The sequence below is a fragment of the Pholcus phalangioides genome, unplaced genomic scaffold (genome assembly GCF_987345545.1).
Source record: "Pholcus phalangioides strain wild (caught in Gottingen) unplaced genomic scaffold, Ppha-v1.0 ptg000003l_1, whole genome shotgun sequence".
Lineage (NCBI taxonomy): Eukaryota > Metazoa > Arthropoda > Arachnida > Araneae > Pholcidae > Pholcus > Pholcus phalangioides.
In genome coordinates, this window is record NW_028301596.1 from 45,872,722 (window position 1) to 45,886,165 (window position 13,444).

General features: G+C 40.8%; 1 protein-coding gene across 1 annotated transcript; it reads left to right on the plus strand.

The window, feature by feature from the left end:
* The first annotated feature begins 82 nt into the window (after positions 1–82).
* On the plus strand, positions 83–11,698 carry LOC149088689 (uncharacterized). The gene is made up of 2 exons (XM_089248969.1): positions 83–285; positions 10,660–11,698. Exon 2 carries the CDS (start codon positions 10,730–10,732, stop codon positions 11,180–11,182), a length of 453 nt encoding a protein of 150 aa, XP_089105095.1. The 5' UTR covers positions 83–285; positions 10,660–10,729; the 3' UTR covers positions 11,183–11,698.
* Positions 11,699–13,444: the final 1,746 nt, after the last annotated feature.

Consider the following 13,444-nt stretch of genomic DNA (forward strand, 5'->3'; position numbering starts at 1 on the left):
GCAGGTGATTATCTTTGAGAGCGCCATCTACCGATCGGGAACTAAAACATCTCATTTTATCGCTTTTTTTTCCCTTGTCAAAAGTGCTTCTAACGCAGCTCGGACCGAACGTTCGAATAAAAATGTTCTTCCGATAAGCAACAACTAATGCCGCTCATGTTGGGAAAAATACATCATACTAGGATTATAATCGATTACAATCAGTTATAATTTCTCATCGATTTTTTTTTTTGTTGGATTTGAATCGATTGAAGGGGAAGGAGCGGAAATCATCACTCTGAAGAGGCAAGTAATGAATACATTAATTATTTTACCCGAAACACTTATTATAAATTATTTGAATACAATTTAACTGTGTATTCGATTTTTTTTTAAGAGGCCACCAAGTAATGATCGTGGAAACAGTACGTAATGAGTTATTAAATATTTCAGGTGCCTATTTGAGCTTAACTTACGTATTAAAAAAATCCTGTATTGGTGTAATATACTGTAGACGCCCGTTATAACGACCATACGTTACTGCGACCGTTCCATTATAACAACCGGAACGATAAGTCCTAAATCTTTTTCCATGCATCCCATGCTATTATCATCCAATATAGCGACCGATCATTGAATCCAATACGGCGTCCGAGATGCCAACGCTGCTCCGTTTCTTTCTCTGCAAAAAAACGAACAAAATTCTTGTTTTTTTTTTGTTTGCCGAAATTGTTTGACATTACTGTTGGATATTACGACTTCCCAATATAACGTCACTTTTCCGTGTAACGAGGAGGTCGTTCTAACGGACGTCGACTCTAATTCGAAAATTTCGAGGCCCGTTTGATTGGAGTCCAACGCCGGGTCTGTCCTCCTGTTGTTTAGTCATATCACTTCTTGTGCAACCTGTGATGCCCTTCCCCTCCCCCCATCCTACAGCCGAGGCCTCCAGGCTGGGATCTTTCATATGCTACAAGATAGGGTTCTTCCACGAATCCCTCCCGTATTTGAGGGATGGAGCACTTTCAGCCCCAGGAGGGAAAGGTGGGGGAGAGTACTATAGAGTACAAGAAAGTACTATATCTATAGTCTTCGAAACTAATTCATCCATGCTGAAAAGTTTTTTTTTTCTCATTGCCGCCCCTTCTAGGTCTATTATATAGCCCTATTATATTCGCCCTATTAATAGCTTTAGCTCAGAACCGCCCTTAAGCCAGGTTTCTACAGCGCACGCAGTGTGAAAACGCTGATTGGTGAAAAAAACCTGAATTTCAGGTTTTTAAATTGATGTGAAGGGCCCGGTTATAAAAACCTGAAACCAATTAGCTTTTTCCCGCTGCACACGGCGCCAAAGTTCTAGGAAAACCCGGCTTTAGGGAGTGCGCGACAGGTGCGGTCGCACCGGGCCCTCCACATTCATAATAAATTATTGGAGGCTTTTTCACCAATTCTTAAATTATTTTTTGCATTAATTCTGAATTCGAATGGACACACTCTAGAATCATTTTTTCCGTTGATTCTGTTGATTCTCTCATAGATTCTGGGATTATTTGTTTTATTTATTCAGAATTTTCAACGATTCTGAAATTTTCTTCCGTTGATTCTGGATATTCATTAATTATGAACTTTCATCAATTCTGAAATTTTTTTCATTCATTAGTTCTGAATTGTTTTCCTTTCATTAACTCTGATTCTGAATTTTCATCAATTCTGCTACTTTACTCGCGTTAATTATGATTTCTCATCAATTCTGAAACTATTTCTTTCGTTAGTTGCGGGAAATGGTTCTCTCATTAGTTACATCCTGAAATAGAAGATGCCAATTTCCCTCCCACCAACAAAACAAGTAAAATCGGAGCAAAGGGGGTTAAATAGAAATTTTTGGTGCCCCGAAACCGTTGAGTTACACCTAGCCCCGTTATTATTTTCTCACTGAGCCCCGTGTATAGTAAGTGCAACTCTGTTTTGGCTGCCCCCCCCCTCCTGGTCTGTGACGTGTCTTCCCAAACGAGCAACATCTGCCATTTTGGCTTAGCGGGCTAAAATAGAATAGGGCGGCAAGTTCAGAGGAGCGGCAGATTTGAGGAATGAGTGACCAAGAATATTTGTAGAATGGCAGAAGCGCGGCAAAATTTTATAACCCTAAGTAAATTCGCCTCTGCCAGTAAGGGAATGGGCCAGTTAGAGTGACCTACTAGAGAGTTATGAGCGCGTGAGTGACCTAGAGCATTTGTAAACGCTTAAATGATCAAAAGAGGGACCTATAAAGTAAGGAACCATGTCGGTTCGGTGAGCGATCAGAAGACCAAATCTGTGTAAACATGTGAGTGATCAAAAGCAATGTGCAAGCATGTGAATGACCAAAGCAATGTGCAAGCATGTGAATGACCAAAGCAATGCGCAAACATGTGAATGACCAAAGCAATGTGCAAGCCTGTGAATGACCAAAGTAATGTGCAAGTATGTGAATGGCCAAAGCAATGTGAAGCATGTGAATGACCAAAGCAATGCGCGAGCATGTGAATGACCAAAGCAATGCGCAAACATGTGAATGACCAAAGCAATGTGCAAGCCTGTGAATGACCAAAGTAATGTGCAAGTATGTGAATGGCCAAAGCAATGTGAAGCATGTGAATGACCAAAGCAATGCGCGAGCATGTGAATGACCAAAGCAATGCGCAAACATGTGAATGACCAAAGCAATGTGCAAGCCTGTGAATGACCAAAGTAATGTGCAAGTATGTGAATGGCCAAAGCAATGTGAAGCATGTGAATGACCAAAGCAATGCGCAAACATGTGAATGACCAAAGAAAGTGCAAGCATGTGAATGACTAAAGCAATGTGCAAGCCTGTGAATGACCAAAGTAATGTGCAAGTATGTGAATGGCCAAAGCAATGTGAAGCATGTGAATGACCAAAGCAATGCGCAAACATGTGAATGACCAAAGAAAGTGCAAGCATGTGAATGACTAAAGCAATGTGCAAGCATGTGAATGACCAAGAATGACTTGGAGAGTTTGTGAGCGTGGGAGTGACCTAGAGGCACAGGTTACTCGGACCGTCCTTACCAGACGCGGGGCCCGGTGCAAAAATAATAGCAGGCCAGAGGCGTCTTGCTAATTTCGGGCCCCCTCCCTTAGCCCCGAATTAGGTATTGCGAGAATATTACGGGGTGGGGGAAGAGTGATCGAAAATTTAGAAAATGAAAATTCAGATAAAATGCAAAAAGAAAAAAAAATTCCAACGCGTCCATTTTAAAATTCAGAATAAATGCAAGAAATAATTCCAGCACCGTAAGTAACTCCAGAAATTGATGAAAACTCAGAAAATTCCAGGATTATTTCTTTCTAGATGAAAATCCAGAATTCCAGAATTTATGAATGGAACTATTATTACAGTAAGTGCGGGGCCCGGTGCGACCGCACCTGTCACACACCCCCTAAGGGCGGCTCTGAAGTTTCTTACAGGAGGGGGGGGGGAGGCATCCCAGCGGGTTATAGCACAGGGTGGCAAATTCGAGGAAAGAGTAGGCAAGAAAATTAGTTTATAATGGGAGAAGGGAGGCAAAATTCGTGCATATAACCCGCAGGTGGAAAAACCATAAATGCGTCTCTGAGAGGAGGTCGTACCAATTCTTCTAGATATTATTAGCAGTGTTAGCATTGAAAAATAACAGTCATTGGTCCGAGTGAATACGAGAACTTAATGGTCCGCAGACATCAAGACTGGTCCTCCGAATGAAATTTGCTCTAAATAATAATAATAATTAATTTTATCAAATACATTAGCATTTAGAAGTGTGATGTACCACCAACAGGCTGCAAAAAGCCATAAAAAATCCACTGTGGATCGGTGATTCCCCCGTCGGAGATTTTTCCGCGATCAATGTATCAGCACGGGGAGATGGGTGCAAAGTTTTTCGCTACTGGTCTCCCCGGACCACCAGAATTTTTTTTCTCGGTGGTCCGATTGTTTAATCAGTGGTCTCGGACCAGTGGACCATTAATGATTTCGAACTCTGCTGTTAGTAGTATATGCTACTTACACTTCATTGTGGTAGGCCTGAGCTATAGTCGGTTTCAGATAAAGATAAAGTATATGCTACTTCCGGCACACAACTCACTAGCTGGTAAATCACCCATAGATAGTGATAGACCTGAGTTGTGCTCGGATGGAAAGAAAGAAAGTAGTATATGCTACTAATGCAGTATCTAGGTAAGTATGACTAACATGTAGAAAACTAATAGTATCTAGGGGGCTTTGGTAAGTACCTAGCCATCGGGAAACATTCCAACCTCTCGGCAGGGAGAATATATTGTGGGCAGCCCGATACCTACGTGGCCATCTCGGAGCTATTTCTCTTCGACCAGAGAATATAATATCTAGCTATCATGTAAGATTCTGAGAACATCTTAATATGGGAGCATTTTTTGGTAGCCGTATGTTTTTGCGGCCATCTTGTATTAACCATCATTCACATTGACTCTTTCATTCATTCCCATCACAGGCGCCGGAACCTAGGAGCCGAGGCCATTTGAGGCCCCACCAATAAATTTTGAAGGGGGCTGAGCCAACACCCCCCCCCCCCAAAGAAGGACCACAACCAACAACCCTACTCTGAAGCCCCTGAGAAGACACCTCCTCTCCTTCCTTTAGAAGGTGTTGGCTGAGTCGCCCACCCCCCAATAATTTCTGAAGAAAAAAAAAATGTTTCGAAAAGGGCCTTCAGACCTGCGTACGCGCTTGAGTCCCGTATATACGGGACGTCCAGCACACCCACAATGTTTTCTTCGCGCTTCTGTGACTCCCCCTTAACTTTATCAATCCCGCTACTATATGAAACGATTATTACACGAAACGGAATTTCGGTGTCTCTTACACGTGGCACATGTCATTCGAATCGTCACATCATGATTGATATACGCTTTCGATCACGCAATCGACCGCTAAAAATAACGAACGCAACATTACTATTCCTAACCAAGCCATCTTTATTTTCCGGACAATGTTATTACGCGTTTGTTATCGGATGAATAAGATAAAAGCACACACACACAAACAAAAAAAAAGTTGATCTTCGATCTCTATTTTTAAGATTAATAATGAAATAATAAACGGTATATACATATGTTTATGTTTCGGTAACCCGTTCGGTATCTCGAGTTAATATTGATAAGGATTACGCCGATGACGTCATCCCTTGACATCGGTGACGCACGTAGTGTTTGAAAGAAATATATTATAATAACGTACATTGTGTGGAGAAAATAGACACGATCTTTAGCATGTGAATTTTAATCAGATTCAATTTTTATAAATTATAATTTTATTTGTACATGGATTACATAAAATAATTACATTTCCTAAATTAATATCATCGATTAGTTCTAATGAAAAGTTCAATTCTTTTAAAATTCTGCATCACTTTGGAATGGAGTTTTATTTATATAACAAAAATATTGTTTTTTTTTTGTTAAATTTTAAATTTATTGCGAAATTCTATTGGAAAGTTACGTTTTGAGTGTAAGTCGAATTGTGAAGAATTTTAAAAATAATTATAATTAAGTGAGATGAAAAAAAGAAAGAAATTGACAAAAAAAAATTGTGTGAAGTTTGGGAAGAAAAAATGGAAGAAATTAGGACAAAATGGAAGAATTGAGAATGAATGAAATTTAAAAAAAAAATTAGAGGAAATATTAAGTGAAATTAGGGAGAAAAAAAAAAGAATTAATCAAATATTTAATTGATTAAGCCAATTTGAATTTTATTATTCAAGTTAGTTAAACGTAAAAGAAATTAAGTAGAAAAGTGTAACAAATTAAGGAGAAAAGTGTAACAAATTAAGGGGAAAAGTGAAAGCAAATATGGAGGAAATGAAAGATATCAAGGGGAAAAGTGAAAGCGAATATGGAGGAAATGAAAGATATCAAGGGGAAAAAGTGAATGGAATTAAGGGGAAAAGGGGAAAGAAATTAAAAAGGGGAAAAGCGAAAGAAATGGAAAGGAAGCGAAAGGAATTTAAAGAAAAAAGTGAAAGAAATTAAGGAAAAGGTGAATGGCATTAAGGGGGAAAAAGTGAATGAAAATAGGGAGGCGAGTGAAAGAAATGAAGGAGAAAAGTGAAAGAAATTAAGGAGAAAAGTGTAACAAATTAAGGGGAAAAGTGAAAGCAAATATGGAGGAAATGAAAGATATCAAGGGGAAAAGTGAAAGCGAATATGGAGGAAATGAAAGATATCAAGGGGAAAAAGTGAATGGAATTAAGGGGAAAAGGGGAAAGAAATTAAAAAGGGGAAAAGCGAAAGAAATGGAAAGGAAGCGAAAGGAATTTAAAGAAAAAAGTGAAAGAAATTAAGGAAAAGGTGAATGGCATTAAGGGGGAAAAAGTGAATGAAAATAGGGAGGCGAGTGAAAGAAATGAAGGAGAAAAGTGAAAGAAATTAAGGAGAAAAGTGGGCGAGTGAAAGAAATGAAGGAGAAAAGTGAAAGAAATTAAGGGAAAATGTGAAGAAATTGAATAATTGAAAAAAAAAAAAAAAGAAATTCGGGGGAAAACATCGTGTTATTATTTAAAAAACCGAGTGAAACGTGGGGATAAAAGTGAAAGAAATTCCCGATAAGTATGAAGTTCGTATGGTAGCGGAGAGTGACGTCATCCTTGCATAACTATGAACCATTTTGTTCTCATGATATGACATTTTTCCTTTCCGTACTTAGCCAAAGTGACAACAATATCCGTGATTGCAATAAGCGGCGTCTACCGCAGTCATCGCCGTATTGAAAATAAGAAATAATGCTCAGGGTATGGACATTGAGTATCGAATATCTCCAGCAAACATACGGCCACAGTTTCGTGGGAAAACACCTGAACACACACACACAAATGTCGTATTTACCCGATACGATGATGATGATAATAACCGAACCCGCATCATTTCCTCTCTCCATGTCTTTGAAACCATTTTTTTCTTTTTGAAGGGAACTCCAAATGATGACTACTCGAGCAGCTGCCATTTTCGACAACAACACACATACGGCATTCCGCATAACATAAACGTGTGTAAGTGTGTGCATACGCAATACGTACACAGGTGTATGACTCACAATGAATAATTCAAATAACAACGAATGATTGACGCACATCTGAGAAGGTACCTGCAGCAAGTAATATAAATAGAACACGCATCTCTCACAAAACGAGATGTTTTTCTTTTTTTCGAAAGAAAATGCATCGACATCTACTAAATATTCGCTTGTAACTAATGAAGACGTTTTGTGACGTCGTCACAAATAGAGGGACGGAATTAAATAAAGGATTTAATAAAGTCGCGGGGGAACGTGACGAATATTCGCAATATCTAAGGGTGACTATACAAGGTTCACTATGCGTACACACATATTCCAACATGTACCAATTCTTTAGAAATTCCGCGGAGGAATATGGACGAGATTTAGTATTAAGGTGACCATACGTCCCGTATCTCACGGGACAGTCCCAGTTTTTTTTTCTTTTTCTGGCCGTTCCGATTTTTTCGCAAAAGTGTCCCGGTTTTTACCGTTTTTTATATGACGCCGACTTAGATTTCCATTCTTCATTGGGTGAAAGAATGAATAATGAAGTCAAAGACTGAAATTATTTTTCAACTCATAAATTATATTATGATAATTACAACTATAACCATTTATCTCCCACATTTGTCTTGGTGGACGTTTTATTTCGTGGAATTCATTTTGATCTACTGCAATTTGCAGTATATATTGCTTCATTTCCCGCCGTTGCGATTTTTCCGTAATTTCAGCAATATTTGGCAACTTTCTTCACTTTTGATGTCATTCTTGGCGATAATTGGCGATGTCCCGTATTTGGAATCTCAATTTCCCGTATTTTTCTCGAGGAAATAAGGTCAGCATAGAAATATCCGATATTCGTTATAACTAGGGCTCGGATTTTTATGACGTGTCATATTTGTCATGATATAAATCATGTCATATTTTTTTTTATCACAAGTCATGTTTGGGGCATTTTCGAGCAATTGGTCATATTTTAAACATTTTTGAGCGATCCGTCATATCTTCGAACAATAGATCATTTTTAGGTCATTTTATCAAATAAAATTTTATTCTGTGGACATTTTTTTAGTGATACAACGGAACGGGACGTTTGGACGCGGCCGTTTGAGCGTGACTCATTGGACGCCAGACATTTGGGACGATGCCATTGTTTGGACTCCGTCGTGGCGTGGCCGCGTCTAATAAGCCGGATCATAAGTCTTTTCAACTTGATCCCACGCGAATTCGTGTTTGGTCTTATGACCCTCGCTGTTTTTCCTCTCCCTTTCTGGCGTTTGCAGAAGTGCATCAAAGCTGGAAACGCCAATAGTACCCCCCAATGTGGGGGGGGGGGGGGGGACAAAATGAGTGCTTGCCCCGGGTGACGTGACAAGTTGTGGTCCTGTCCTCTAGAAGCAGCGTTTCTCACTCTATGGCCTTCTGACTCGAGATATCAAGTCAGACTTGAAGAATTAATAATAGACAAATTTGAATTTCTCTCTCATGTCCCAATTATAAACGATATCTACATGGGTTTGAGTAAATAATAGACATACACAGTATTTCGCAAAGTCTGTGTCCTTTTATTGGAGAGTTTATACATTGTTTCTGGAATTTCTTGAAAACTACTGGACTAAATCTTCTGAAATTTCGGTCACGTGGAGCCTATGCGTATATATCAATATTTCCAGTGAAAATTTAGTCACGTTTAAGGGACCGGCAAAAAATTAAATAATGAACCCTGTATAATAAATAACTGCAAACGAGACGCACAACTTTCGAAAAAAACCCATTTTGCTAACTTTTTGTGCAATACTTGCGCGCATTTTCGTGAGCACAGCACGTACATTCACGAAAATATAAATGTTTTCTATAAAAATTCCAATTTTCTTCGCATGTTTTTGTGTTTATAACATGCGGAGTTTTCCAGTCAATTTTTATGAAATGTGCAAAAAATCTTGCACTACACCCTGCATAGGAATTTAGAATGTGACATGTTATTATTTAATGAGAACTGAGTAACTGAGCACTTTTAGTAATTAATTTTTAATTGCGCAAGCGTCGAATATGTATTTTATTTTTTCATAATTTGGTTGCCAGATACATGATGCAACTTATATATACAAATTCCAGTTCAATGTCGTGAAAATACGGAAAGATATACGTGATGTCGTGAGCTTTAATTCAAGATAGAGGCTGAGAGTAATGGATGGGTACGGGGGGGGGGGGTACATGGATATTTTTTTTTGCAAGGGTAAAAAGCTTATATCTCTGGAGGGACAGAGCCTGGGCCGTGACTGGTTTGTCGGGGGGTACCCCCCGAAACCGACTGTGACCCCTACTCTGTGTTCTGAGATCGTAGTCCACGGGGGGAACTTAACGGCATCCAGACCCAGAGAAGTCCGAACAGCTGAAGACATCGCCCTCAAAAGGCCCCCCCCCCCGACCATAAATCCTCTCTGCATCAACACTTCCCCCTAATACAGTGGTTTTCAAACATTTTCGACTCGCGGCTCCCTTGCCCAGTTATAGTTTAAGAATTTTTAGAGTCTACGTCTCACCTACGTCGGTTGTAATTTCGAGGTGTCATTGTGAGTTGGCATCTACTTCGAAAAAGTTTCGTCACTGTGAGCAGAACCCCAAATATGCATTCAGCTAGAAATTCAGAAGCCACAAAAAGGCAACTTGTCCAACGAGGTGGCAGAAAGAAATGGGATGAAAATGCTCATAACATATTTTAAGAGCAATACGTGTGTACGGAAAGGCAGTTTGATGAGAGAGCATGTTCAATTACTATCATCACCAGAAAAAATGAATAACAGTATGTTAACCCTTCGCGTACAAGCTGTTGGTTTGATGATCAATTTGAATGGTCTGTATTAGACGTATAGGCGATAAATATGGCAGCCTTGTAAGCACGTTAAAAAAAGGGAAGGGAGAGAAAGAAAAAGAAAGAAAAACGATAAGGATTGGAGAAGGTACAGACAGTAGATAATCAGATAAGAAAGTGTTACAGAGAGATAAGGGATGTACATTACCTCGTTTTTCCGCTCTCACCTACGTGTTCTTTTTCTCACTTCCATGTATATAATAGAAGGATTGTTATGAGAGACACATTAGGCTATATGTGGGGGGAATACCGTGGAGAACTTGGGGGGGGGGGAAACACACACAACTTTGTTTCATAAGGTCACAGTAAAGCTTCGCGATGAGGAAATTCGCGCAGAGGTGGAATAACAGGCAGTTGGATAGAATTTATTCCACTGACATTTGGACGCAATATTACGTCCCTGATCGCAGGGCCGCAACTAGATGCTTGGTCACCCGGGGCAAGCGCCCATTTTGACGCCCTCTTGTAATGTTGAAGGAGAGGTTTCAGAATGAAATTTGCGCCCCCCTCGGGTCTAGCGCACGAGGCACGAGACCTGCCTGCTCCCCCTTAGTTGCGGCCCTGCCTGATCGTAAAGGGGGTCAATCAGGTCTACAGTAATTTTACCTAGTCGTGGGACAAAATCCACCTCACGGGCCACTTGTTGACCACCCCTGTCCTACAGAACAAACTTTTTCCTATTCATTCGGTAGGAAATTCAATTTCTAGATTTTTAGGTGTTGTTTTTTTTCTATTTCAGATGAGGCGAGTGGGAAAAGGCCCCTGAGAATCAAGAGAATCGCAAAGAAGAGAGAGAGAGAGAGAGAGAGATGCGTCTGTACCACCGCCGTTCATCGGTTTACAGAGATCGCGCTGCGATCAGTTCAGCAGCTGCGTCGACGAAACCGCCGGGTTGCGCGAACGGATCAGCAGTACGCAACCTGTCGCAACCTCAGATAACGATCGCTTCGTCGCAGCTGCAAGTGACGACGACGCCCGGATTCCAGAGGCAACGTTCGCATTCGCTGTTCGTCGCGGACAACGGCGGAAACGAGGCGTTCTCGCTGTGCGTGCCGCTGCCGAGGTCTCGGTCCAATTCCTTCAGCGGCGTCCACGTGTCCAGGACATCGAGCGCGTTCGCGCTACTCGCCGAGCTCACGGACAAGGAGGAGGACTATATCTTCAACTGCTACGCTAAAGTCATGTACTTCATATTGGGACTGACGGCTATGCTGTTGATATTCGTTGTGATCCACACGATGCAAGCGATATTCAAGTTATGATCCTCGACGCGAGCGATCCATGACTCGAGTAGTGAACGTGAAATATACACGCAGAGGGTCTCCAGGCAAGATCCATACGAGGGTGATTAAACCACCTAGATAATTACTGATTGGGGGAGTTTTGTGCTGCTCAGAACCCAATTGATGGCCCATAGCACAGGTGGTATTCAGCAACACCATGGGTCCCAGGGCAAAGTGGTGTTTTCTGGAATCCCTACATACCTCGAAGTACCTGCTTACAAGTTTCCAAGCATAATTTCTAAAGTAATAGTTCCAAATCGCATTATCCCGAGGCCTCTCATTCAATTCAGGCCCTGGAGTCATGCCTGGAAGGGCACATGTGTTGAGGCGGCCCTGGCCAACATAGGTTAAAACGTTTAAAATTGCACCACCAACACGCTAAGATGTGTATTACTCGACTAAAGAGACATGTTTGTGTCGAGACATGTGATTATTATATTGTCATTGTTATTATATCATGTCATTATTATTGTATCATATCAAATAATAAATTCTCCAGAGGAATGTTTACGCGGTGTATGCACGATTTTATGCAGTAGATAATAGCATTCATAACCCTGGTAAAATAACTACCAGAGACCCAAGATCCTACCTCGAAGGAACAGCCCTACCCGCATTAGCTTTTGCAGACCAAGTAAAGTTTCGATGGATACCATAATTCGTAAGGTGCACATACAGGGTGTGTGTGTGTGTGTGTCCAGAACTCTGCCATTGAAACCGAAGTACATAATGCAGGTCAAGACAAAAAAAAAAAAAAAAAAATTCCGATGGAACCCACAGGGTCGAACCCCTTTCATTTGGGGGAATTCATGCATCACCTCACTTTGGAACTCACCAAAATATAGCAACCTAACGCAGTTGATATACGCTTACTACGCAGTATGCAAAAGTCATGGGATACCTCTTAACATATTGCTAAACTTCGCCGGGTAAAAGGACGTCCCACACGATATTAAGGGGTATCCCATGACTTCAGTGCTGAAGTGCCAAAAGTCACGGGATACCTTTCAATATACTGCTGCACTTCGCCGGGTAAAAGGAGGTCCCACACGATATTAAGAGGTATCCCATGACTTCAGTGCTGAAGTGCCAAAAGTCATGGGATACCTCTTAATATATTGCTGCACTTCGTCGGGTAAAAGGAGTCCCACACGATATTAAGAGGTATCCCATGACTTCAGTGCCAAAATGACCATATTATACAACAGTTAACCCTTTAAGCGAATTGACGAGGTACTTCGCTTCGTCCCCTAATTTAGCAATCCCGGGCATTTTGTGTGAAGCTGATTTCCCACACGCAATGGAACACTTTTCCCTACACCTCTTGGTTTCAACCAGCTGAAAATCGGAAGAAAGCTTACTTCATTTAAAAATATGCATGACATTATTTTGAAGAGGGGGTTCGGTGTGTACCGCTCAATCCCCCCTCAAAGTACAAGTTTGGGCAACAAATTTGGATGATTCCTATTTGATGTAATCGGAGATAAATCTGGTAACCTTGTCCTAACCTAACCGCACGTTAAGAAACAGATGAATGAAGAAAACAGCAGAAAAGGAAGGAAAAATTAATTGAAAAAGAAAAACAGATTATACATAAGAGTAGATGAAGAGAATGTATATAGTAGATTTCTCTTTTCACCTTCACCCTACGTGTTTTCTTTCGCTCTTACGTGTATATATTGTAAAAAGTATGTGGGGGGGATCACTAACAGGAGTACAGAAAAAAAAACGCGGAGGGATAAAATTCCATTCGTAGGGTTACAATAAAGCTTTGAGATGATGAGGAGAGGAAAGAAAACACCAAGAACTAGATTGAATTTATTTCACTGGAGTTTGGACGAAATATTTCGTCCGTGATAGAAAAGGGGTAAAAGCAAGGGTGCTCAACCTTTTGGAGAGCGTGGGCCACTTCAGTGGTTTGAAAAGGTGTCGCGGGCCGCTTAGTTGAATGTGCCGTATGCTGCTTAAGTGACCTAGAACTGTTTCACGAACCACTTAATTATTGAAATGGAAATGTGACACAGTCCACTCAAGCTCGGAGAATGTCACGTCACTGGGACGCATCGTTCTCCCTACGATCTCCAGATGGCTCCAGGAAAACGACCTTCAGGTGGAACCATCCAAATCACTGGTCCTGTGGCCAAACAAGCGCCTGAAGAAGCCCTCGTTCAAACTGAACAACGTCAGGCTAAAGCATGCCTCATCAATTAAGGTTCTAGGGATAATTATTGATAAGAACTT

Excerpts from the sequence above, each read along its gene's own strand:
- LOC149088689 (XM_089248969.1), top strand. The coding sequence starts at position 10,730 with ATGCGTCTGTACCACCGCCGTTCATCGGTTTACAGAGATCGCGCTGCG.